Source organism: Muntiacus reevesi, chromosome 4, assembly GCF_963930625.1.
Source record: "Muntiacus reevesi chromosome 4, mMunRee1.1, whole genome shotgun sequence".
Lineage (NCBI taxonomy): Eukaryota > Metazoa > Chordata > Mammalia > Artiodactyla > Cervidae > Muntiacus > Muntiacus reevesi.
In genome coordinates, this window is record NC_089252.1 from 106,338,797 (window position 1) to 106,364,909 (window position 26,113).

A 26,113-nucleotide genomic window follows, 5' to 3' on the forward strand; every position below is an offset into this window, starting at 1 on the left:
CACACATTTAATTGCTCCGCAGCATGTAGAATCTTCCCAGGCCCGGGGTCAAACCCGTGTCCTCTGAATTGGCAGTCGGATTCTTATCCACTGTGCTACTGGGGCTGTTTCTTAGATTGCTTGAGCTTCTTGCTTTTTGAGGCTAGATTGAATTGCTGTAAACTGCTTTCTTAGAACTGCTTTTTCTGCATCCCAGAGGGTTTTGGTCAGTATTTTTATTGTCATTCGTTACTTTGGGGCTTTTTGGTTGGTTTTCTGGAGTTTTTTAGGCTGCACTGTATCCTCACTGCTGTGTGCAGGCTTTCTCTAGATGAAGCGACCTAGGGCTACTCTCTGGTCGCAGGCACAGGCTTCTCGTTGCAGAGCATGGGCCCTAGAGCGCGCGGGCTTCAGAAGTTGTGGCGTGCACGCTCAGTAGTTGAAGTTTACCAGCTCTAGAGCCCGGGCTCAGGGGTTGTGGCACACGCGCGTAGTTGATCTGCGGCCTGTGGAGTCTTCCCCAGCCAGAGAGCACACCCTTGTCCCCTGCGTTGGCAGGAAGATTCTCAGCCACCGGACCACCAGGAAAGTCCTCTGTGTGTTTTTTTCTTTTTTCCTTTTTAATTTCTTCAGTGATCTCTTGGTTAATAATAGCATATTATTTAGCCTCTATGTGTTTATGTTTTTCATAGTTTTTTTTTCCCCTGTGAATGATGCCTAATCTCATAGTATTGTGATTGGAAGAGATCTCTGACAGAATTTCAGTTTTCTTAAATTTAGTGAGGCTTGATTTCTGACCCAAGATGTGATCTATCCTAGAGAATGTTGCACGTGCACTTGAGAAGAAAGTGTATTCTACCACTTTTGAAAGAAATGTTCTATGTCCGTTAAATCTGTTGGGTCTATTGTGTCATTTAAAGCTTGCGTTTCCTTATATATTTTCTGTCTGTGTGATCTGTCCATTGGTGTAAGTGGGTTGAAAAGTCTCCACTATTACTGTGTTACTGTCAGTTTCCCTTTTGTGGCTATTAGCATTTGCCTTGAGGTGCTCCTGTGTTGGGTGAACAAATGTTTATGATTGTTACATCTTCTTGTGAGATTGATCTGTCGATCATTATGTACCGACCCTCCTTGTCTCTTGTAACAGTCTTTATCTTAATGTCTATTTTACCTGATATGAGTAATGCTATTCCAACATTCTTTTGATTTCCATTTGCATGGAATATCTTTTCTAATGCCTCACTTTCAGTCCGTATGTGTCCCTAGGTCTGAAGTGGGTCTCTTGTAGACAGCATATATATGGATCTTGTTTTCTTCACCCATGCAGCCAGTCTGTATCTTTTGGTTGTAGCATTTAATCCATTTACATTCAAAGTAATTATCCATATGTATGTTCCTATTACCATTTTCTTAATTGGGTTTCTTGTGTCTATGGTTCTTTTTCTTCTCTTGCTTTTTTAGCCTAGAGAGATTCTTTTAGCACTTATTGTAAACCTGGTTTGGTGGTGCTGATTTTGCTTGAGCGTTTGTGTGTAAAGCTCTTTTACTTTTCTCTTTTGGCTGAACTTGGCAGTATGTGGGATCTGGTTCTCTGACCAGGACTCAAACCTGGAGCCCCCTGCATTTGGCCACAAAGTCTTAGCCGCTGTACCAGCAGGGAAGTCCGTGGATATGTAGTTTCATGTGGAAAGGTAAAAGGTATGAGAAAGCATAAGAAAACAAAACTTCCATTCCGCTTATAACTAATCCTCAAGGTTTCCCAAAGGGCGAGATGTCCACTTCTCAGGAGTTTGTTTGCTGGCTGTAGGCAGGCTTGACAGGTCAGCCCCTGGTACTTCTTACCCTAGAGCGATGTACCCATGCTCTTACTCCATCCGGGTTTGGAGAAGCGTGAGTGGTATGAAGGACGTGGTAGGGTCCCTTCCATTTCTCTTCCAGCTGCTGCTGCTCTGTCCGGGCTCTTCCCACAGCCCCAGCAGCACCATTTCCTGCCTTGTGAAGGGCTCCCAGGGAGCTTCCGGGCGAGGGGAGACCTGGAGACACGCACTCAGGCACGCGGTTAACAGTCACCCAGTCTGTTGTCCGGTTCCGTTCAGCCGGCATTCATGTCCGACTCTGCGACCCCATGGACTGCAGCACAGCAGGCCTCCCTGTGCATCGCCAACTCCTGGAGCTTGCTCAAACTCATGTCCATCGCGTCGGTGATGCCATCCAACCATCTCGTCCTTTATCGTCCCCTTCTCCCCCCGCCTTCAGTCTTTCCCAGGATCAGGGTTTTTCCCACTGAGTCAGTTCTTCATATCAGGTGGCCAGAGTGTTGGAGTTTCAGCTTCACCATCAGTCCTTCCAATGAATATTCAGCACTGATCTCCTTTCGGATGGACTGGTTGGATCTCCTTGCAGTCCAAGGGGCTCTCAAGTCTTCTCCAACACCACAGTTCAAAAGCATCAATTCTTCAGCACTCAGCTTTCTTTATAGTCCAACTCTCACATCCATACATGACCACTGGAAAAACCATAGCTTTGACTAGACAGACCTTTGTTGGCAAAGTAATGTCTCTGGTTTTTAATCTGTTGTACATGATATTTAATTTTTACCTCTTTTGTTAGAATTATTTGTCTTTTTTAAAACTACCTACTTATTTTATTGTGGTACAATCAACTTACAATATCGTGTTTATTTCTGCTATACAGCACAGTAACTCATCTATAGACACATATACATTCTTTTTAATGTTCTTTTCCATCACGGTTTATCCCATTGGACTGAATCTGGCTCCCTGCCCTCTGCGCTAGGACCCTGTTGTCCGTCAGTTCTTTTTCTGGGCGGTGGTGGTGGCTGAGCGGAGTCTCCTTCGCCGCGGGCCGGCTTCCTCTACTGCAGCTCTCAGCCGTCTTTTGGGGTGAGCATGGGCTCCGGAGCACACACTCCGTGACCGCAGCTCCCAGACTCTCTAGTTGTGACCTGATTTAGTTGCCCCGTGGCACGTGGGATGTTAGCTCCTCAACCAGGGGCCTGACCTGCACCCCTTGCATTGGAAGGCAGACTCAACCACGGGGCCACCAGGGACATCCCTATTCATTCTCAGTATGAGAGTTTTTATCTGCCAACCCGAACCTCCAGTCCACCCCCACCCCCTCCCCCTCGGCAACTAAAAGTCTGTTCTCTCTGCCCGTGAGGCTGTTTCTTAGGTGGGTTCATTTGTGACGTTTTTCCCCCCCTCTCTGTTTGATGATCTGCCGCTCTTTCTTGCCCTGTCTCTCTTTCTTTCTCCCTCCCACCCTCCCTCTTTCTTTTTCTCCTCTCCCTCCCTCGCTCCCTCTCTTTCTTTCTTTGTCTTGCCCTGTTTCTCTTTCTCCCTCCATCTCTCTTGGGCTCTCTCCCCACTGGTCTGTTTTTCTGTTTCTCTCTCTCTGTGCCTCCCTCCTTCTCTCTCCCTTTCTCTCTCTCTCCTTCCCTCTACTGCCTCCTCTGTCTCCGTATCAACCTCTCTCTCTCTCTCTCTCCCCTCCTCTCACACTTTTTCTTCTTCTCTCTTTTCCCTCTCTCTCCCCTTTCACTCTTAGTCTCTCTCTTGCCCCCCGTTTCTCTCTTTCTCTCTCTTTCCCTCCCACCCTCTCTCTCTTTCCCTCTCCCTCCCTTCCTTTCTCTGCCTCCTATCTCTTTTTCTCTCTTTCCCTCTCTCTTGGTGTCTCCCTGACTCTCTCTCTCACTCTCTTTCCTTTTCTCTCTCTCTGTCACTGTCTATTTTTCAGTCCCTCCCACCCCCTCTCCCTGTCTCTCTCCCCGCTTCCCACTCTCCGTCTCTCTCTCTTTCTCCCTCTTTCCCTCCCTCCCTCCCAGCCTGTCTCTTGATCTCTGGGTCTCTCTCTCTTTCTCTGAGTGTCCCTCTCCCTCTCTCTCCTGGACTTTCTCTTTCCACCTCCTGTTTTATAGAAAATTTTCACTTTCATCTCAGGTTCAAAGGATGTGTTAACAAAAGCAGCCGCTCGTTATATACACATAAATAATACCCACTTTCATTAGAGAATTATCTAGCGTACTTACAGCATACTAACATCACAAGAAAAGACAAGGAGAAACAGCAGAGGATACCTCTCCAAAGTGGGTTTTGGCCAACATCCACACCTGAGCAGCGCTGGGAAGTCCCGTGACACAGCCCATCTGGACCCCCAGTGGGGAAGGGTCCTCGGCAGCAGGTCCCCACCTTGGGTGAGACTTCAAAATTTGCAGTTTGGGTTCCCGCTTATAATCCCAGGATGCGCACTGATGCCCTGGTCAGTCTGTGAGCAGATAGCAGCTCTGCTTTCCTGTTAATGCTCTTTGTTTTTTCTGTAAAACTTGGAATGTTGTTAAGCCTGGGATCTGGTTGGCCAGACCCCCTCCTGGGGCTCAACAGTTTGAAGATTCGTCCCCTGTCTTATCTAAGGTGCAAGGCTCTGTCTTATCTAAGGTGCAAGGCTCGCAGTGTTAGCAGGCAGGGTCGGAGGTCTGCTCTGCTCAGTCTCTGAAGCCTAAACAAGACTGATGATTTAATTTCCCCACACCTCCCTCCCCCTCCTCTTTTCTTCTCTGCCTCTCCGGGTCTTTCCCTCTCTCCCTCCCTGTCTCTCCCTCTCTGCTCCGTCTCTCCTCCTCCCTTCTGTAGCTCTCCTTTTTCTCACTCCTTCCCTCCCTCTCCCATATCTGTCTCTTCTCACTGCCTTTTTCTCTCTCTCCTGCCCCATCTCTCCCGCTATTCTCTCTCCCTCTCTCTCCCCCTCCATTCCTTTCTGTCTCACTCCCTGTATCTCTGTTTCCCTGTCTGTCTTCCTTCCTCACTTTCTCACTCCCTACCTCTCTCTCATTCTTTCTCCCTCCTTCCTCCCTGCCTCTCTCTCTCCCCCTCACTCCTTCATGCTCACCCCCAACCCCACACCCCCTCTCTCTTCCTCCCTGCCCCCCTCTCTTGGTCCCTCTTTCTGTGCCCCCCTCTCCCCCCCCCCGCCTGTCTCGCTCTGTATCCCCCCCCCCTCTCCCATCTTCCTCCCTCCCTCCCTCTCTTTCTCTCTCTGTCTCTCTCTCCTCGTCTCCCTTTCTTTCTTTCTCTTCCACCTTCTTCTTTCTCTCCTATTTTCTCTCTGGTTCTTTCTCTCTTTTTCTGCCTCACTCTCCATTTGCCCTATTTATGTTCTGCGTATCAGTGATATCATGCGGTATTTGTCTTTCTCACTTCCTTCACTTAATATGATAATCTCTCACTGCATCTATATTTGCTTCAGGTGGCATTGTTTTGTTCAGTTTTTAGGGCTGAGTAGTACTGCATTGTGTACATGTATCACATTTTTATCCATCCATCTGTCCATGGGAACTTAAGTTGTTTCCATTTCTTGGCTTCTGTGTGTAGTGCTGCTTGAATATAGGGGTGCATGTATTGTTTTGAATTAGTTTATGTATCTATTCATGGCTGCGCTGGGTCTTTGTTGACTCGGGTGGGCTTTCTCAAGTTGCAGTGCACGGGGGGCTGCTCCCTAGCTGTGGGGTGGTGGTTTCTCTTGCTGTGGCGCACGGTCTCCAGGGCGCCTGGGTTTCAGCAGTTGCAGCGCGCAGGCTCAGCAGTTGAGGCGCAGGCTGGAGAGTCTGCAGACTTCAGGAGTTGCGAGGTGTGGGTTCAGTATTTGTGGCATGTGAGCTCCGTAGTTGTGGCAGATGGACTTGACTGTCCAGCAGCACATTGAATCTTCCCAGACCGGGGATCAAACCCAGGTCCCCTGCATTGGCAGGCAGATTCTTAACTACTAGACCACCAGTCATGTCCTCTCTGTATTTCTTTATTTCAGCAGTGATCTCTTGGTTACATAGCGGCATTTTATTTAGCTTCCGTGTTTTTGTGGTTTTCTTTTTTTCCCTGTAATTGATTTCTAATCTCAGTTCTATGGCCAGAAAAGATGCTTGATACAATTCCCATTTTCTTAAATTTAGTGAGGCTTGATTTGTGACCTAAGATGTGATCTATCCTGGAGAATGTATCATGTGCACTTGAGAAGAAAGTGTATTCTACTGCTTTTGAGTGGAATGTTCTATCAGTATCAATTAAGTCTGTCTGACCTGTTGTGTCAATTAGAGATTGACTTAAATTTCCTTAATTATCTTCTGTCTGGATGATGTACCCATTGGTTTTAGTGGAGTGTTAAAGTCCTCCACTGTAATTGTGTTGGGCTTCCCCATGGTTCAGATGGTAAAGAATCTGCCCTCAATGCAGAAGACATGGGTTCAAATCATGGGTCGGGGGATTCCCCTAGAGAAGGGACTGGCTCCCCACTCCAGTATTCTTGCCTGGAGAGTTTCACGGACAGAGGAGCCTGGCGGGCTACATCCGTGGGGTCACAAGATGTCAGACACAGCTGAGAGATAACACACTACAACTGTCACCACATAATTGTTACTATCAATTTCCCCTTTTATGGCTATTAGCATTTGCGTTATGCATTGATCTGCTCCTGTGTTGGGTGAATAAGTAATTATAGTTATACCTCCTTGTGGAATTGATCCCTGATCAATAGTGACCTTCCTTAGCTCTTGTAACAGTCTTTATTTTAAAGTCTGTTTTACCTGATAATGAGTAATGCTATTCCAGCATTCTTTTGATTTCCATTTGCATGGATTATCTTTTTCCATCCCCTCACTTTGATACAGTATGTGTCCCTAGGTCTGAAGTGGGTCTCCTGTAGACAACATATATAAAAAAGGGTTGGTTTTTCATGCATTCAGCCAGTCTTTGTCTTTTGGGTGGCACATTAATCCATTTACATTCTAGCTAATTGTCAATATACATGATCCTTTTACCATTTTCTTAATTTTTTTGGATCTGTTTTTGTGATTCCTATTCTCCCTTGTATTTTCAGCCTAGAAAAGTTCTTTAAGCAATTTTTGTAAATCTGATTTGGTGGTGCTGAATTCTCTTACCTTTTGCTTGTCTGTAAAGCTTTTTTTTTTTTGGCTGCTCTCTGAGATATGTGGGATCTTAGTTCCTCTACCAGTAATCAAGCCCATGCCCCCTGTATTGGAAGCTCAGAGTTTCAACCACCAGGGAACTCCCTTGTCTGTAAAGCGTTTGATTTCTCCATTGAATCTGGGTAATATTGCTGGGTAGAGTAATCCTGGTTGTAGATTTTTCCCTTTCATCACTTTAAATAGATCCAGTCACTCCCATCTGCCCTCTGCTCAAAAATCAGCTGATAACCTTATATGGATTCGCTTGTATGTTATTCTTGCTTTTACATTGCTGCTTTCATTTTTTTCTAAATTAAATTCTGTTAGTTTGATGAATATGTGTCTCAATGTGTATCTCCTTGGGTGTATCCTGTATGGGACAGCCTGAACTTGGGTGGCTATTTCCTTTCCCATGTTAGGGAAATTTTCATCTATAATCTCTGCAAATATTTTCTCAGACCCTTTCTCTTCTGAGACCCCTATGATCTCAATGTTGGTGTGTTTAATGTTGTCCCGGAGGTCTCTGGCCTGTTCTCATTTATTTTGATTCTTTTTTCTTTATTCTGCTCCTCAGCAGTTCTTTCCACCATTTTGCCTTTCAGCTCACTTACTCGTTCTGCTTCATTTACTCTGCTATTGACTCTCTCCAGTGTATCTTTCATTTCTATTCATGTGTTTTTCATCACTGTTTGTTTGCTCTTTAGTTCTTCTCGGTCCTTGTTAAACATCTCTTGTATTTTCTCAGTCTGTGCCTCCATTCTATTTCTGAGATTTAGGATCACCTTTGTTGTCATTCTCTGAATTCTTTTTCAGGTAGGTTGCCTATTTCCTCTTCATTTATTTTGTCTTGTAAGTCTTTACATTGCTCCTTCGTCTGTACTGTATTTTTTATCATCTCTTTTTTTTTTTTTTTTTTTTTTGATGGGCGGGACTGTGTTCCCCTCTTGTTGGTTGTTTGGCCTGAGGTGTTCAGCACTGGAGTTTGCAGGCCGTGGGTGGAGCTGGGTCTTGGCGCTGAGATGAGAACCTCTGGGTGAACTCACCCTGATTAATGTTGCCTGGGGTCTGAGGTCCTCTGTTAGTCCGTGGGATGGACTTGGTGTTCCCACCACAGGAGCCCAGGCCTGCTCCCTGGCCCGGGAACCATGATGCTGCAGGTTAGTGCTGCCAAAGAAACAGCAAATAAGGAGCAGAACAGTAACAAGGAGTGAAAAATTAAAAAGTAGGAAATATATTTAAAAAATAAAAACATAACAACAATAACACAGTTAGAATCACAGTAGGAGGGAAATAGCTAGCAAAGGCCCTGGGGGTGGGCTTTAGGCTCAGGACCTGCGCAGCCATGGAGGACCCTGAGGGGTAGAGATTCAGGCCCTGGACCCCAGCTGGCTTCCCAGGTCCTGAGCAGGTGGAGAAAGCGCTTCCCAGCATCTCTCTGTCCCTTGGAAGGTCTCTCCCCTACCCTGCCGATCATGGGTGAAAGTGAAAGTCGCTCAGTAGTGTCCATGTACAGGGCAGAATTCTCCAGGGCAGAATACTGGAGTGGGTACCTTTTCCCTTCTCCAGGGGAATCTTCCCAACCCAGGAATCGAACTTGGGTCTCATGCACTGCAGACGGATTCTTTACCCACTGAACTGTCTGCTCCACCACGTCCTACCGGTTTGCAAGGAACTTCTCCGGCCCCTCACGCGTCTGAGCTCCCCCTGTTCTCCTGCTGCGCCATCCTTACCCCACTTCTGGTACCCAGTTTTGTTCTGAGAACTCCGCAATCTTTTTTTTTTCCTACTTTTAAGATACATGACTTTATTTTTCGTTTTTGGCTGTGCTGGGTCTTCGTGCTGCCCTGGATTTTCCTCGTGTGGAGAGCAGGGGCGCCTCTGTCCTTGCAGCGCACGGGCTTCCCTTGTTCTGGAGCGCAGGCTCAGCAGTTGTGTGCGTGCTCTCAGCTGCCCTGCTGCACGCGCAGTATTTCCAGATCAGGGATGGAACCTGTGTATCCTGCGCTGGCAGGCGGATTCTTTATCACTGAGCCACCAGGGAAGCCCTGATACTCCTCAGTCTTGAGGAGAACAGATGCTGGACAATAGAAGGAATAATCGTTGCTGATAGAGGTGTTCATCGTAGAGGAAGTCAGTTTTAAGGGGGCTCAGTTTTAATCCCCACTTCAGTTTTATCTTCCCTGAATCTTTCGGGGAACAGAGAGGCACCTACTCTGGCTACTTCCTGGGGGGCAGGGGGCCGTGCAGTGCTGTGTAAATTCGGGGCACTGGAGAGTGAATTAGAAACACTTGATCCCAAGCCCTGCATCCGAGGGTTGTGTGGTGAGGATCTCAGTCCTGGGGCGCCAGCTGCAGCAAATCTCTCTCGTTTCCTCAGATTCAGGAGAAGCCGGAAACCCGGTCTGCCCCTCACTTCACAGGGAGAGTCGCTGTAGCCGGTTGTTTCCAAACCATTCCCTGTAAGAGGGAAATGCACCCAGGCAGTGCTGAGGGCCTGGGAGCAGGGAGCTCACCACTCGTCCAGCAGTGAGGGTTATCAGAGGATCAGCATACGGCGCTGTCGCGTGGGGTTTTGGTTCTGTTTCTTTGTTTTGGCTGCACTGGGCGTCCTTGCAGTTCACGGCTGTTCCTTGTGGCGTGTGGGCTTCTCTAGTGTAGTGTCGGGAGGGCTCTAGAATCCCCAGGCGCTGGTCCCCCGACCAGGGATCAAACCCGAGCCCTCTGCACTGGGCATGGTGCCTTAGCTGCTGGACTGCTGGGGAAATCCCCGGGTCTGTAGTTCTGTGTGGCAAAGTAAAAGGTGTGAGAAAGCGTGAAAGTGTCGCTCAGTCGTGTCCGACTCTGCGACCCCGTGGACTGTAGCCCGCCATGGACTCTGTCCATGAGATTTCCTAGGCGAGAAGACTGCAGTGGGGTGCCGTTTCCTCCCCAGGGTATCTTCCCGGTCTGGGCGTTGAACCTGGGTCTCCTGCAGAGCAGGCAGGTTGATTACCGCCTGAGCCCCAGGGAAGCCCATGAGAAGGCGTAAGGAAACAGAACTCCCGTTCTGCTTGTAACTGATCCTCACGGTCTCCCAAGGGGTGAGACGGCCACTGCTCAGGAGTTTGTGTGCTGGCCGTGGGCAGGCTGGACGGGTCAGCCCCTGGTATCTTTCCAGTGATGCACCCGCGCTTTTACTCCAGGTTTAGAGAAGCGAGAGTGGTAAGAGGCACGTGGCAGGGTCCCTCCCGTCTCTCTCGCAGCTGCTGCTCTGTCCTGGCTCTTCCCACAGTCCCGGCAGCACAGAGGGCTCCCGGGAGCGTCCGGGCGAGAGGAGGCCTGGAGACACTCAGGCGCGTGGTTAAGTCAGCCAGTCTGTCCTACGTACTGTTTAACTTTGCCTCTCGTGTTAGAAGTATTTCTCCTTTTTAAAGCTGTCTAGCTTTATATATTTATTGTATTGAAGTATAGTTGATTTACAGTGTTTTAATTTCTGCTCTACAGTAAGGTAACTCTGTTCACACATACATCCATTCTTTTCACTGTTCTTTTCCATCGTGGTTTATCCCAGGAGATTGAATCTAGTTTCCTGCAGTAGACGGTAGGCTCCAGTTGTTCATCCATCCTTTTTTTCTGGCTGAGCAGTCTTCTTTACAGCGTGTGGGCTTCTGCAGTTGCAGCTCGGTCTTCTTGCAGAGCATGGGCTCTAGAGCGCAGGGACTCGGTCCTGGGGCTCCCGGGTTCTGCAGTTGCCTGTGGGGCGTTAGTCCCCCAACCAGGGGTGTCACCTGCATCTAAAGGCAGACCTCCCTGTCCATTCTCAATGCAGAGTCTGGGTCCACTAAGGCGAACTCCCAGTCCGTCCTCTCCGCCCCCGCCCCCCGCCCGCGGCAACTAAAGTCTCTTCTCTGTATCTGTGAGGCCGTTTCCTAGGTGTGTGCTGTTTCCCTCGCTGTTAACGTTTTCTGTCGCTCTCTTTTGCCCTGTCTCTTTCTCCCTCCCACCCTGCCTCCTTCCCTCTCTTTCTCTTTCTCCCTCCCTCTCTCCTGGTCTGTCTGTCTCTCTCCCCCTCTGCTTCCCTCTTTCCATCTCTCTTTCTCCTTCCCTCCCTCCCTATCTCCCTGTCAGCCTCTCTCTCTTCTCCCTTTCTCTTTCTCCCTCCCCCTCTGTCTCCTTCCCTCCATCTCTCTCGGTCTCTCCCTGTGTCTCTCTCTCTGTCACTCTCTCTCTCTCCCTCTCTCAGTCCCTCTCGCTGTCTCCCTGCTTCTCTCGCGGTCGCCCTGCTGTTCCATCTCTCCCTTTGTTTTTCTTTGTCCCTCTCTCCCTCTCTTTTGCTCTTCCTCCCTCCCTCCTTTCTCTCTCTTGCCCCCATCTCTTTCTGCCTTCACCCCACGCCCTCTCTGTCTCTCTCCCTATGTCCTTTCTCCCCCCTTTCTGTATCCCTCACCGCTTTCTGTCTCTGCCCCTCTCCCCGCCCCCCTCTCCTTCTCCCTCTGTGTCTCCTCTTCCTCACTCCTTCCCTCCCTCCCAGCGGATCTCCCTTCCTCACTGCCTCTGTCTCTGTCACTCTCTCCCTTGCTCTTTCCTTCTCTCTCCCCCGTCCCTCCTTCCTTCTCCGCATCTCCATCTCTCTCTCCCTCCTTCCCTCTCTTTCTCTTTTTAGTCTCTCTCTCCCCCTCTCTTTCTTTTTCTGCATCTCTCTTGCTCGGTCTCTCTCTCTCTCCCTCTCTCCCTCCCACCCCCTCTCCTCTTTCTCTCTCTCCCTCCCTTTTTCTCAGCCTTCTCTTTCTTCCTCCCTCCATTTCTCTGATTGCTCCCTGCCTCACTCTCTTTTTCTCCTTCTTTCTCTCTGTCTCTTTATCCCTCCCTCTTTCTCTCTCTCCATCACTGTCTATTTTTCAGTCCCTCCCACCCCCTCTCCCTGTCTCTCTCCCCGCTTCCCACTCTCCGTCTCTCTCTCTTTCTCCCTCTTTCCCTCCCTCCCTCCCAGCCTGTCTCTTGATCTCTGGGTCTCTCTCTCTCTGAGTGTCCCTCTCCCTCTCTCTCCTGGATTTTCTCTTTCCACCTCCTGTTTTGTAGAAATTTTTCACTTTCATCTCAGGTTCAAAGGATGTTTTAACAAAAGCAGCCGCTCGTTATATACACATAAATAATACCCACGTTCATTAGAGAATTATCTAGCGTACTTTCAGTATACTAACATCACAAGAAAAGACAAATAGAAACAGCAGAGGATACCTCTCCAAAGTGGGTTTTGGCCAACATCCACACCTGAACAGCGCTGGGAAGTCCCGTGACACAGCCCATCTGGACCCCCAGTGGGGAAGGGTCCTCGGCAGCAGGTCCCCCCCTTGGGTGAGACTTCAAAAATGGTAATGATGACCCTATATGCGAGACAGCAAAAGACACACAGATGTAAAGAACAGTCTATGGACCCTGTGGGAGAAGGCGAGGGTGGGATCATCTGACGGAATAGCATTGAAACATGTATATTATCATATGTGAAACAGATCGCCAGTCCAGGTTGGCTGCAGGAGACAGGGCACTCAGGGCTGGTGCACTGGGATGACCGGAGGGATGGGGAACACATATGCACCCATGGCTGATTCATGGCAGTGTATGGCAAAACCCGCGGCAGTATTGTGAAGTAATTAACCTCCAATTAAAATAAATAAATTAATTTAAAAAAAGAATTAGTGAAAAAGTAATTAAGCAGTAAATGATAAAAAACAAAACTTAGTGTAAATGTTAATATTTAATACTTTCTCTAGTCAGCAATCAATTTTAAACCAAAGAACAACAATAACAAAATTGCACTTTGGGTTCCTGCTTATAATCCCAGGAAGCAAACATACCCTGGTCAGTCTGTGAGCAGATAGCAGCTCTGCTCTCCTGTTAATGCTCTTTGTTTTGTTCTATTAAACTTGGAATGTTGTTAAGCCTGGGACCTGGTTGGCCAGACCCCCGCCTGGGGCTCAACAGTTTGAAGATTCGTCCCCTGTCTTATCTAAGGTGCAAGGCTCTGTCTTATCTAAGGTGCAAGGCTCGCAGTGTTAGCAGGCAGGGTCGGAGGTCTGCTCTGCTCAGTCTCTGAAGCCTAAACAAGACTGATGATTTAATTTCCCCACACCTCCCTCCCCGCCCCCAAGCTGCCCCGTCTCCCTCGTCTCTCGCGTTCCTTTCCCCTGCTCCCGCGCTCTCTCTGTCTCCCCCTCTCCCCCTCCTCCCTCTCTCTCTGACTGTTGTCCTCGCTCCCTCTGTCTCTCTCTGTCTCTGTCCCCTTCTCTCCCCCTCCCTTTCTCTCTGACTGTTGTCTTCGCTCCCTCTGTCTCTCTCTCTGCCTCTCTCTGTGTGTCCATCCCTGCTCCCTCTCTCTCCTCCCCTGTCCTCAGCCCTCTTCCTCACTCCTTTCCTCCCTCCCCATCTCTGTTCCCCTTTGCCTCTTCCTTCCCTCCTCCCGTAACTCTCTCTCATTGCCTTTTTCTGTCTCTCTGTCCTCTCTCTCTCTCTCTCCCTCCTTCCTCTGTCTCTTCTGTCTTTCTCCCTGAATTTCTCCCTCTCCGTTGCTCTTTCTCTCTCTGTCACCCTTTAATTCTCCTCCTTCACAACCTGTCTCTGTGTGTGTCTCCGTTTTCTCTTTCTCTCACTTCCTACCTTTGCTCTCTCTGTCCTTTCTTCTCTTCCCCCCTCGCTCATTCCTGCCCTCACCCCGCGTCTGTCTCTGCCACCTCCCACCTCTTTCTCTGCCTCTGCTTTTCCGGTCTGTCTTCCTCCTTCCCTCGCTCCTTCTCCCCAGCTCCTTCCCTCCCTGTCTCCATATCTCCTTGCTTCCCTTTGGTGCTCTCTCTCTCCCACCTTCCCTCTCTCTTTCTCTCCAGTTTTCTCTCTTCTCTTTGTCTTTCTCTTTTGTCTCCCGCACGCTGTAATCCTATTTCAGATTCTACATATCAGGGTTATGGTATCTTTCTGAGTTAGTTCACTTAGTATGATAATCTCTTACTGCATCCATGTTTGCTTCAGATGGCATTATTTTGTCCTGTTTTTATGGCTGAGTAGTACTGCGTTGGAGTACTCCCCTGGAGAAGGCAGTGGCACCCCACTCCAGTCCTCTGGCCTGGAAAACCCCGTGGTTACAGTCCATGGACACGCCTGAGTGACTTCACTCACTCCATTGTACGTACGTGCCACGTCCTTCTCCGTCCATCTGTCCCTGGGATTTAAGTTGTTTCTGTTTCTTGGCCGTTGTGTGCAGTACTGCTATGAGCACAGGGGTGCGTGTGTCTTTTTGAATTAGTTCGTTTATTTATTCATGGCTGCGCTGGGTCTTTGTTGACCCGGGTGGGCTTTCTCAAGTTGCAGTGCGCGGGGGCTGCTCCCTAGTTGTGAGGTGGTGGTTTCTCTTGCTGTGGCGCACGGTCTCCAGGGCGCCCGGGCCTCAGCAGTTGAGGCGCAGGCTCTGGACTGTGGACTTTAGGAGTCATGAGCCGTGGGCTCAGCGTTTGCGGCGTGTGAGCTCAGCAGATACGGCGCACGGACTTAGTCGCCCTGTAGCATGCGGAATCCTCCCAGACCAGGGATCGGACCTGGGTTCCCTGCGCTGGCAGGCAGGTTCCTAACCGCTGGATCACCGGGGACATCCTCTGTGTGTTTTTTTATTTCTTTAGTCATCTCTGGGTTATTTAGTAACATGTTGTTTATCCTCCATGTGTTTTTGTGTTTTTCATAGTTCAGTTTTTTTCCCTGTAATTGATTCTCATAATTCTGTGGTCAGAAAAGGTGCTTGATATGATTTCCATTTTCTTAAATTTAGTGAGGTTTGATTTATGACCCAATATGTGATCTGTCCTGGAGCGTGTTTCGTGTGCACCTGAGAGAAAGTGTATCCTGCCGCTTTCGAGTGGACTGTTCATCAGTATCAATTAAGTCTCTCTGGTCTACTGTGTTAAAGATCGTGTTTGTTTATTTTCTGTCTGGGTGGTTTGTCCATCGGTGTAAGTGGAGTGTTAAAATCTTTCCCTGTAATTGTGTTGGGCTTCCCTGCTGGCTCAGACAGTAAAGAATCTGCCTGCAGTGCAGGAGACCTGCATTCAAACCTTGAGTCTGGAAGATCCCCTAGGTAAGGGAATGGCTCCCCACTCCATTATTCTTGCCTGGAGAATTCCATGGGCAGGAACCTGGCGAGCTACATTCAGTCCATGGGATCACAAGCAATTGGACATGACTGAGTGACTAACACACTACACTTATCACTACATAATTGTGTTAGTTTTGATTTCCCCTTTTATGATGATTAGCATTTGCCCTATGCATTAAACTGCTCCTGTCTTGAGTGAATAAATATTTATAATTGTTATACCTCCTTGTGGGACTAATCCTCGATCACTGTGTAGTGACCTTCCTTGTCTCTTGTAGCAGTCTTTATTTAAAGTCTGTTTTACCTGATATGAATGATGCTATTCCAGCATTCTTTTGATTTCCATTTGCATGGAATATCTTTTTTCATCCCCTCATTTTCAATCCGTGTGTGTCCCAAATTCTGATGTAGGTCTCTTATAGACAGCATATATACTGTTCTTGTTTTTTTCATCCATTCATCCAGTGTGTGTCCTTTGCTTGGAGCATTTAATCCTTTTACATTCTAGATAATTATCAACATACATGTTCCTTTTACCATTTTCTTATTGTTTTGTATCTGTTTTGTGGGTCCCTTTCTTGTGTTTTCAGCCTAGAGAAGTTCTTTAAGAATTTGTTGTAAACCTGGTTTGGTGGTGCGGAATTCTCTTAGCTTTTGCTTGTTTGTAGAGCTTTTTTACATTTTATTTTTGCCTGAGCTATGCAGGATGTGGGATCTAAGTTCCTTGACCAGGGATCCAGCCCAAGCCCCCTGTTTTGGAAGCACTGGGTTTTAAACACCTGCAAAGTCCCTTGTCTGTAAAGCTGTTGATTTCTCCATGGAATCTGAATGGCATCCTTGCTGGGTAGCGTAATCTTGGTTGTACTTTCTTTCCCTTTCATCACTTTAAATATGTCCTGCCATCCCATCTTGTCTTGCAGAGTTTCTGCAGAAAATCAGCTGATAACCTTATGGAGATTCCCTTGCCTGTTTTTGCTGCTTTACCTTGCTCCTTTTTCTTTTTTCTTTAGTTTGATGAATATTTGTCTCTTTGTGTATCTCCTTGGATTTATCCTGTTTGGAACTGTCTGGACTTGGGTGCCTATTTCCTGTGTTAGGGAAATTTTCAACTGTAATCTCAGCATGTGTTTTTCTCCAACTCTTTCTCTCCTTCTAAGACCCCTGTGATTTGAATGTTGGTGTATTTAATGTTGTCCCAGAGGTCTCTTGAGACTGTCCTCATTTATTTTGATTCCTTTTTTCCTTATTCTGCTTCTCAGCAGTTCTTTCCACCATTCTTTCAGCTCCCTTATTCGTTCTTCTGGTTTGGTTACTCTGCTATTGATTCCTTCCAGTGTATTTTCCATTCCAGTTTTTCTTGTGTTTTTCATCATTGTTTGTTCTTTAGTTCTTCTAGGTCCTTGTTAAAACACTTTTGTATTTTCTCGACCTGTGTCTCCATTTTCTTTCTGAGATTTAGGATCATCTTTACTGTCATTACTCTGATTTTTTTTTTTTTTAGGTAGATTGCCTATTTCCTCCTCATTTGTTTGGTCTTGTAGGTTTTTACATTGCTCCTTCATCTGTACCAAATTTTTTTGTCTCTCTTTTTTATATTTGATGGATGGGACTCTGTTCTTGTCTTGCTGGTTGTTTGGCCTGAGGTGTCCAACCATGGAGTTTGCAGGCCGTAGGTGAGTGCTGCGGCGAGGACCTCTGGGAGAGCTCACCGTGATTAATATTGCCGGGGGTCTGAGGTTCTCCGTTAGTCCAGCGGTTTAGACTCAGTGCCTCCACCACAGGAGCTCAGGCCTGATCCCTGGCCTCAGAACCATGACCTCATAGGTCACACAGTGCTGCCAAAAAAAAGGACAAGAAACAACAAGGAGAACAGTAAAAACGAATAAAAAATAAAATAAATCTAGAAAATATGTTATAAAAAATAGGGACTTCCCTGGTGGTTCAGTGGCTAAGATTCCACGCTCCCAATGCAGGGGGGCCCAGGTTTGGTCCCTGGCATGGCCAAAAATATATATATTAGAAAAATTAAAATGTAGCAACAGCAAAGCTAAAGAGAATCACTATACAGCAAGGAGAAAATAGCCGGAAAAGGCCCTGTGGGGCTGGGCTTAGGCTCAAGACCTGCACAGCCAGAGGGGGCCCTGAGAGTGGAGATTCAAGCCCTGGACCTCAGCAGGCTCCCTGAGTCCTGAGCAGGTTGGGGAGACCCTTGTCATGTTCCCCTCGCTCCCCCAGCCACCCCTCAGGGGTGCCCGTCCCACCTCGCCTCTGCTTTTCCCCCCTCCCTCCTTCCCACCACATCCTGCCTGTCTGCACGGAGGCTCCTCCACTCCCGGAGGTCTGAGGTTCCCCCCCCCCAGCACCTGGGTGGTGCCGCTTTGTTAGGAGACGTGAATTCCTTGTCCTGTTACTCCACCAGCTGTGCCTCACCTCTGGTTTCCATTTTTGTTCTCAATACTCCTCAGTCCCTTTTTTCCGCACTGTTTTAAATATATGACTATTTATTTGGGTGAGCCGAGTCTTCAGCGGTGTGTGGGCTTTCTCTAGTCGCGGCTCTCGGCCTTCTCCTGCTGTGGAGCAGGGCGTGGAGCACATGGAGCAGTTGCGGCTCGCAGGTTCTCTGGTTGTCAGGTTCTCTGGTTGTCAGGTTCTCTGGTTGTCAGGTTCTCTGGTTGTCAGGTTCTCTAGTTGTCAGGTTCTCTGGTTGTCAGGTTCTCTAGTTGTCAGGTTCTCTGGTTGTCAGGTTCTCTGGTTGTCAGGTTCTCTGGTTGTCAGGTTCTCTAGTTGTCAGGTTCTCTGGTTGTCAGGTTCTCTAGTTGTCAGGTTCTCTGGTTGTCAGGTTCTCTGGTTGTCAGGTTCTCTGGTTGTCAGGTTCTCTGGTTGTCTCGAGCTGGTTTAGTTGCCCCGAGGCGTGTGGGATGTTTGTTCCCCAGCCAGGGGTCTAACCTGCATCCCCTGTTCATTCTAAGTGTCAAGAGTTTGCTTCTCCTAACCCTGAACTGCCAGTCCATCCCTTTCCGCCTCCCCTCCCTCTTGGCAACTAAAAGTCTGTTCTCTCTGTGAGGCTGTTTGTTCAGCTCAGCCGCTCAGTCATGTCCAGTACTTTGTGACCCCATGGACGGCAGCACACCAGGCCTGCCTGTCCATCACCATCTCCCAGAGCTTGCTCAAACTCATCTCCATCAAGCCGGTGATGCCATCCAGCCATCTCACCCTCTGTCGTCCCCTTCTCCTCCTGCCCCCAATCCCTCCCAGCATCAGGGTCTTTGCCAGTGAGTCACCTCTTCACATCAGGTGGCCAAAGTATTGGAGTTTCAGCTTCAACATCAGTCCTTTCAGTGAACACTCAAGACTGACCTCCTTTAGGATGGACTGGTTGGATCTCCTTGCAGTCCAAGGGACTCTCAAGAGTCTTCTTCAACACCACAGTTCAAATCATCAGTTATTCAGCACTCAGCTTTCTTTATAGTCCAACTCTCACATCCATACACGACCACTGGAAAAACCATAGCCTTGACTAGATGGACCTTTGTCAGCAAAGTAATGCCTCTGCTTTTTAGTATGCTGTCTAGGTTGGTCATAACTTTTCTTCCAAGGAGCAAGTGTCTTTTAATTTCATGGCTGCAGTCACCATCTGCAGTGATCTTGGAGCCCAAAAATATAAAGTCTGTTTCTTTGGTATGTTCATTTGTGCCCTGATTCTTCCCCTCTCTTTCATTCTGTTTCTCTTGCCCTGTCTCTTTCTTCTCCCTCTCCCTCACTTCCTCCCTCTTCTTTCTCTTTCTCTCCCTGCCTCCCTCCTTCTCTCCTGATCTTTCTCCCTCTCTCATCTGCTTCTTTCTCTCTCCCACCCTCTCCGTCTGTCTGTCTTCTTCGGTGTCTCTTTTCCTATATATCTCTTGGCTTTTCTGACTGCCTCCTGGTCTCTGTCTGTCTGTTCCCTTCATCCCTGTCTCTCTCTCTCTCCCTTCTTTCCTGTCTCTATCTTTCCCCGTCTCTCCTTCCCTCCTCAATGTGCCACTCCCTTTCTCTCTCCTTCTCTTCCCTTCCTCCCTCTCCTTCCCCACTCCCCTTTCTTTCTCTGTCTCCCTCCCACCTACTCTCTTGGTCTCTCGCTGTCTGTTTCTCTCTCTGTCTCCCTCCCTCCCTGTCTTTTGATCTCTCTCTGTACCCCCCCATCCCCCTTCCCTCTTCCTTTCTCTCTCTCCCCTCTCCCCATTCCCTCTTTCTCTGTCCGTCTGTCTCTCTTCCTCCAGGGTAGTCTCTCTCCCCGTCTCTCTTTCTCTCCTGCTGTGTCTTTCCCACCCTCTTTCCCTCTCTCTTGGTCTCTCTCCTGTCTGTCTTTTCCTTTCCCCCAAACTGTGTTTTTCTGCTTCTGTCTCACCCTGTCTCTTCTCCCTCTTTCCCTCCCTGTATCTCTAGGTCTCTCTCAGTGTGTCTTTCTTTCTCTGTCTCTTTTTCCCTCCTTCTTTCTCTGTGTATCTCTCTCATCTCTCTTTCTCCCTCCAAACCTCCTCCACTCGTTATTCCTCCCTCCCTCTGTCTTAGCCTCTGTCTTTTCCTCTCTTTCTCCCTTCTTTTCTCCCTCTCTCCCGCCCCGTCTCTCCCTCTTTTTCTTCCCCCTCCCTCCTTGTCTTTCCTTGTCTCTCTCCCCGACCCTGTCTCCATCTGTCTTTCCCTGTGTCTTCTTCTCTTCCATCTCTGTCTTCACCCCCTCCCTCTTTTCTTCTCTCCCTCCCCTCCCACCCTTCTTCTCTTTCTCCTTCTCCACCTCCCTCCCTCTTGGTCTCTCTCTCCTTGTCTGTCTCCTTCCATCTCTCCCCCACCCCATCCTGTCTCTCTCTGTCTCTGCTTCTCCGTGTGTCTGTCTTTCTCTTTCTGTCTCTCTCCCACCCTCTCCCTTGGTCTCCCTCTCTGTGTGTGTCTCTCCCCCCACCCCCTTCTCCCTCTCTCTGGCTCTCTGCTCCTGTCTCTCCCTTTCCCCACCTCTGTCTTTCTCTTTCCTTCCCACCCTCTCTCTGGACCTTTTTTCTGTCTCTCTCCCTCCGTCCCTCCCTCTCTGTCGGTCTCTCTATCTTTTCCTCTACCTGGCCCCACTTTTTCTTTCACTCCTCTTTCTCCCTTCTTCCCTCCCTCTGCTTTCGTCCCCCTGTATCTCTGTCTCCCTCCCTCCCTTTTTCTCTCTCTCCCTCCCACGCTTTCTCCTGCCCTCTCTCCCCCTCCCTCTTTCTCTGTCACTCTCTCCCTTCATCCCACCCCTTCTCTCAGCCTCTCTCCCTCTCTGCCTCTTGCCCTGTCTCTGTCTCCACCCTCCTTCCCTCTTGGTCTTCTCTGCCTCTCCCTGTGGCTCTCAGTTTCTCCCTCCCTCTCTCTTTCCATCTCTCTCCCCCAGTCACCCCATCTTTCTATCCCTCTTTCTCTTCCTGTCCCCCCCATTCTTCCTTTGTTTCTCCCTCACTCCCTGTATTTCTCTCTGCCTCTCTTTCTCCTCTCTTTCTCCCCTCTTCCCTCCTTTTCTCCTCTCTTCCCTCCCTTTCTCCTCTCTTCCCTCCTTTTCTCCTCTCTTCCCTCCCTCTTTCTCCCTCGCTCCTCCCCCCAGCATGTCTCTGTCTCTCTCACCTTCCCTCCCTCCCTTCTCTCTGTGCCCTATTTACATTCCACATATAAGTGATATCATATGGAAAGATTTGTCTCTCTGACTTCACTTAGTACCATAATCTCTAGTCGCAGCCTTCCGTGACATTATTTGGTTTTTCCCTGTGTCTGAGTAGTGTCCCTTGTATGAATGTACTACCTCCTGAGGGGCTTCCCTGCTGGCGCAGCTGGTAAAGAATCTGCCCGCGATGCAGGAGTCCCCGGTTTGATTCCTGGGTCGGGAAGATCCCCTGGAGAAGGGATAGACTGCTCACCGCAGCATTCATGGGCTTCCCTGGTGACTCGGCTGGTGAAGAATCCACCTGCCCTGGGGGAGACCTGCTCCCTGGGTCGGGACGGTCCCCTGGAGGAGGGCACGGCACCCCACTCCAGTCTTCTTGCCTGGGGAGTCCCACGGGCGGAGGAAGCTGGCGGGCTGCGGTCCTCGGGTCGCAGAGTCGGACACGGCTGAGCCACTAAGCAGGCACACCCAGCACATCTTCATCCACCCATCTGCCACTGGGGGTGTGTTTCTGTGTCTTGGCTGTCGCGTACAGTGTTGCTGCGAACACAGGAGTGTGTGCACCTTGGAAATTGGTTTTTCTTTATTTATTCTTGGCTGCGCTGTGTCTTCGTCGCCGCACACGGGCTTCCTCGAGTCTCAGCGAGCGGGGGCACTTGCGGCGCGGGGCTTCTCGTGTGGCTGCTCTTGTCGAGGGCCGGGGGCCGCGGCAGCCACAGAGCGCGGGCTGGCGTGGGCAGTGTGGGCTCGGCGGTCGTGCAGGCGCTTGGTTCCCCCGCCGTGTGCTGTCGGGTCTGACTCTGTGACCCCAAGGACTGTAGCCCGCCAGGCTCCTCTGCCCATGGGATTCTCCAGGCAAGAGCACTGGAGTGGGTTGCCATTTCCTCCTCCAGGGGATCTTCCCGACCCAGGGATCGAACCAAGGTCTCTTGCGTCTCCTGCACTGGCAGGTGAATTCTTTACCACTAAGCCTTCGGGGAAGGCCCTGCAGCACGTGGACTCTTCCTGGACCAGAGAGCGAACCCACGGCCCCTGCATTGGCAGACAGATCCCTAACCACTGGATCACCAAGGAGGTTCTTGAATTATAGTTTGACTGATAACATGCCCACGAATGGAACTTCTGGATCATATGGTGATTCTATTTTATTTTTCTGAGGAACCTCCACTCTGTTTTCCATAGTTTCTGTTCCAGTTTGCATTACCACCAGTGGTGGAATTCCCTTTTCTCCACACCTTCTCTAGCATATGTTACTTGTAGACTTTTTAATAATGGTCGTTCTAACCTGTGTGAGGTGGTATTTCTTTGCAGTTTTGATTGCATTTCTCTCGTAATTAGTGATGTTGAGCATCTTTTCATGTGCCTATTGGCATCTATATGTTTTCTCTTAAGAAATGTCTTATTTATGGTCTTTTGCCCTAAATTGTCAATTTAGTTGTTGTTTTGTTGAATTGATGTTGAACTATTTGTATATTTTGGCAATTAATCCCTTGTCTGTTGCATCCTTTGTAAATATTTTGTCCCCTTCTATAGGCTGTCTTTTTGCTGTTGTTACAGTTTCCTTTGCTATAGGAAAGTTTGTAAGTTTGATTAGGTCCCATTTCTTCATTTTTGTTTTTATTTGTATTGCCTTGGGAAACTGGCCTGAGAAAACACAGGTACGACTTAGGTCAGAGGATGTTTTGCCTAGGAGTTTTCTGGTGTCACATTTGTGTGTGTGGTGTGAGGGTGTGTTCTGGTTTACATGCAGTTATCTAGCTGCAGCTTCCCAATGCCACAAAATGCTTCCCTAGATGGTTGGATGGCATCACCGACTCAATGGACATGGGTTTGGGTGGACTCCAGGAGTTGGTGATGGACAGGGAGGCCTGGCGTGCTGAGGTTCATGGGGTCGCAAAGAGTTGGACACGACTGCGACTGAACTGGACTGAACTTATTCTTAGCAGCCAGGAATGGCCTTCGTATGTCGTTACACAGGGGCTCAATCCTAGCCCACTTCTAGGAACCACCTGTATACAGAGGAGAGCAACTGGCAAGACGTTCCCTTTTTAATGAGTTTCCTGGTACAGCTTGGTGAGAGTTTTCTTCAGGGTGCAGTTTACCTTCTCAGCCTTTTTTGTAGGTTGGGGTCTCCATGCTGAGTGCAGTTTGCACTTTGTACCTAAAGCTTTGTTTACTGTTTGTGTTATTTCTATGATGAAAGCGGATCCATGGGTCACTCTGTATAGTAGAAGGAAGGCCGTACCTAGGAATAATGTCCTTAAAAAGGACTTTTGTCACTTCTGATGCTTTTCCTTTTGGCTGCGAAGGGCTCTACTCAACCTTGATCCAGGTGTAATTCTTGCAGTCTTTAGCTAACATCTTGAGGAGGTTGGGGGAATTTTTAAATCCTTTTGGCATCCCAAGTCTGACATAGCTCAGAAATTTCAAGTTTATAAAAACACTGGAATGAGCCTGAAATCACATCCTCAGTGGTCACTTAAGTTTTACCGTTACTCCACTTTGACTTTAATGCATCCCCCTCATCAGTGTCAAAGAAGATGTATAGTGCATATGTGAGAGGTCACAAAACAGGCCACTTTTTAAAGTTAAACCATGTGTTAATATAAGCCAGTGACTTCCCCATACCTCAGTACATGCAGATTTTTATCACTTCCCCTTCTGATTGCAAATCTTTCAGTAGAAGACATTGATAATCAAAATATCTGTCCAGTTCAACCTGGATGTAGATCATGTACCTCAGGACTGGGTCTCCTTTATGTGTGCCTAGTTAATCCATGTTGGGGAAAACCGATCAGGTGTGGTGAGCAGGCTCAGAGGTATGTTAATGAGGAGACACTAAAGGCCATACATTGTATCACTTCCATCCGGTTGTTATACAGTAGCACGTGTGTAGCAGTACATCCGCTCAGCAGCATGGTGTGAAATTTATTAGAGACCTGTATTTGTCATAAGGTCCTTCCCAGAAATTTTCTTGAAGATGAAGCACTTTTGCAAAAGCATCAGAGTACAACTGTCTATAAATGACAGGACTTAAAAGGGCGTGGTTAAACATCTGATTACAGTGTAATGAAACTTACAGCGTAAGGAAACTTTGTTACAATAACAGTATTACAACTGATTACTGTTTAATATAAAGTATCAAATGTTGTTATTCAGTCACAGTCCTGTCTGACCCTTAGCAACCTCGTGGGCTGCAGCGCCCCAATATCCCCTGCCCTCCACTGCCTCTCAGAGTTTGCTCAAATTCATGTCCACAGAGCCAGTGATGCTCCTGACCATCTCATCCTCTGCCGCCCTCTTACGCCTTCAGTCTTTCCCAGCATCACGGTCTTTTTCCAATGAGTTGACTCCTTGCATCAGGTGGCCAAAGTATTGGAGCTTCAGCATCAGTCCTTCCAATGAATGTTCAGGGTTGATCTCCTTTAGGATGGACTGGTTGGATCTCCTTGCAGTCCAAGGGACTCTCAAGAGTCTTCTCCAAAACCTCAGTTCAAAAGCATCAATTCTTCGGCGCTCAGCCTTCTGTACGGTCCAACTCTCACATCCTACGTTACTACTGGAAAAACCATAGCTTTGACTATATACATTCTCAAGTCAGCTCTATGTTGGGGGCCAGATTTGATGCTGAAAACTCAGCCTCTGCACACCAGTGCAGAATCAAATCTGAGAGTCTGGGGTGAAAAAGAAGAGATCAGCTTTATTGCTTTGCCAGGCTAAGGGGGAGACCAGCAGGCTTGTGCCCCCGAAAAACAGCCTCACATCCAACCCAGGAGGAGTTGGTGAGGACTTGTTACAGCAGTGGTTCAGGGTGGAGTTGCTGTTAAGATCAGGGTGTGTGCGGGGCCTGCACACCTTCATCTTGTCTTGGGCAGCCTCCTACTCTTCTCTAGTTCCTCAGATCTGGCCTCGGGGGTTTCTCAGCTGCTTCTTCCCTGTGTCTGCATCCTTTCCCTTCCCAGACTAGCAGCTGTTTGTATCTGTCCTTTAGAACCCAGGGAAGGTCATAGAGGCTGGAATCTCCTCCCTACAAACAAGAAACAGGGGACAGAAGGCTTCCGTGCCCAGGAGCCCCATGGGGGTCCTGTTCCGTTTCAGAGGCAGCAAATGTTATTATGTGGACTGGCGGGCAGCTGAAATCTGATTAGAGGGGCCTCACGGTGAGGCCTGTGGCAGGTGCAGAGCCTGCAGCTCTGGCCCTCCCCAGTACTCCTCACGCCGATAATGTTCCTAAGTCCCAACCCCAGCTTCAGCAAGTGGAGAGGGTCAGAGCACAGCCAGGTGTCCCCTGGGGCTTATAAAGGCTGGGGGAGGAGCAGCTGGGGGGCTGCATCCGTGCGGTCACCCTGTACCCCTCGACTCCTCATCCCGCCTGTGTGACCTGCCGAGCTAAGAGCACCCACCTTAGGGTGTCTCAGGGCCCGCCTCACACTTGCACCTCCTCCTCTAGACCTCCTGCCCCCTGAGGTCTGCAGTCTCCTGAACCCCGCGGCCATCTATGCCAACAACGAGATCAGCCTGCGCGATGTCGAGGTCTACGGCTTCGACTACGACTACACCCTGGCCCAGTACTCGGACACGCTGCACCCGGAGATCTTCAATGCCGCCCGTGACATCCTGGTCGAGCAGTACAAGGTGAGGCCGGACCACCCCTGGGTGGGTGGCTGAATGGACCCCGAGGCAACTGCCCGGCGGGCAGGTGTGCCAACGCCGCTGGCTCAGGCCTGGCCTCGTTTCCCCCAACAGTACCCAGAGGGCATTCGGAAGTATGACTACAACCCCAGCTTTGCCATCCGTGGCCTGCACTACGATATTCAGAAGGTGAGTGGCCCCTCCTGGTAGGCATGTGGGGACTGCTTCCTCAGCCACCCGTCTCCTGGCCGTGGTGGGCTCATTTTCCTACTCCTTTGGCCTCAAAGCTGTACTTCCTCTTGTCAAGCGTGGGGTGCCCTTGCTACCACCCAGCTGGGGCGTGGGGGCTAGGAAAGGCTGGCTCAGAGCCGATGGCGGGCTGTCGCCTCACCGCCCATCTTGCTCCCTCGGTGCCCCTAGAGCCTTCTGATGAAGATTGACGCCTTCCATTACGTGCAGCTGGGGACCGCCTACAGGTCAGTGCTGCCCCGGCCTGGCCCCGTGCCCCCCTTACACCAGGGTGCCCCTGTGGACTGGTGGTCTCTCTGCACCCACCCAGGGGCCTCCAGCCTGTGCCAGACGAAGAGGTGATCGAGCTCTACGGGGGCACCCAGCACGTCCCCCTCTACCAGATGAGCGGCTTCTACGGCAAGGTAGGTGCCCACCTCCCGCGGCGCAGTGCCCGCACCCTGCTGTCCCCGCGCTCACTGCCCTCGGGTCTCCAGGGCTGGAGGGCTTGCTCAGTCAGCACTCCTTCCCC

The 26,113-nt window shown here is 49.3% G+C and overlaps 1 protein-coding gene across 1 annotated transcript in view; it reads left to right on the forward strand.

Moving 5' to 3' along the window:
* Positions 1–26,113, forward strand: part of NT5DC2 (5'-nucleotidase domain containing 2) — a 54,174-nt gene that overhangs the window by 25,171 nt on the left and 2,890 nt on the right. Inside the window, exons 2-5 of the mRNA XM_065933553.1 lie at positions 25,172–25,356; positions 25,468–25,542; positions 25,774–25,829; positions 25,913–26,006. Coding sequence (XP_065789625.1) covers positions 25,172–25,356; positions 25,468–25,542; positions 25,774–25,829; positions 25,913–26,006 — 410 coding nt within the window. The remainder of the gene's footprint in view (positions 1–25,171; positions 25,357–25,467; positions 25,543–25,773; positions 25,830–25,912; positions 26,007–26,113) is intronic.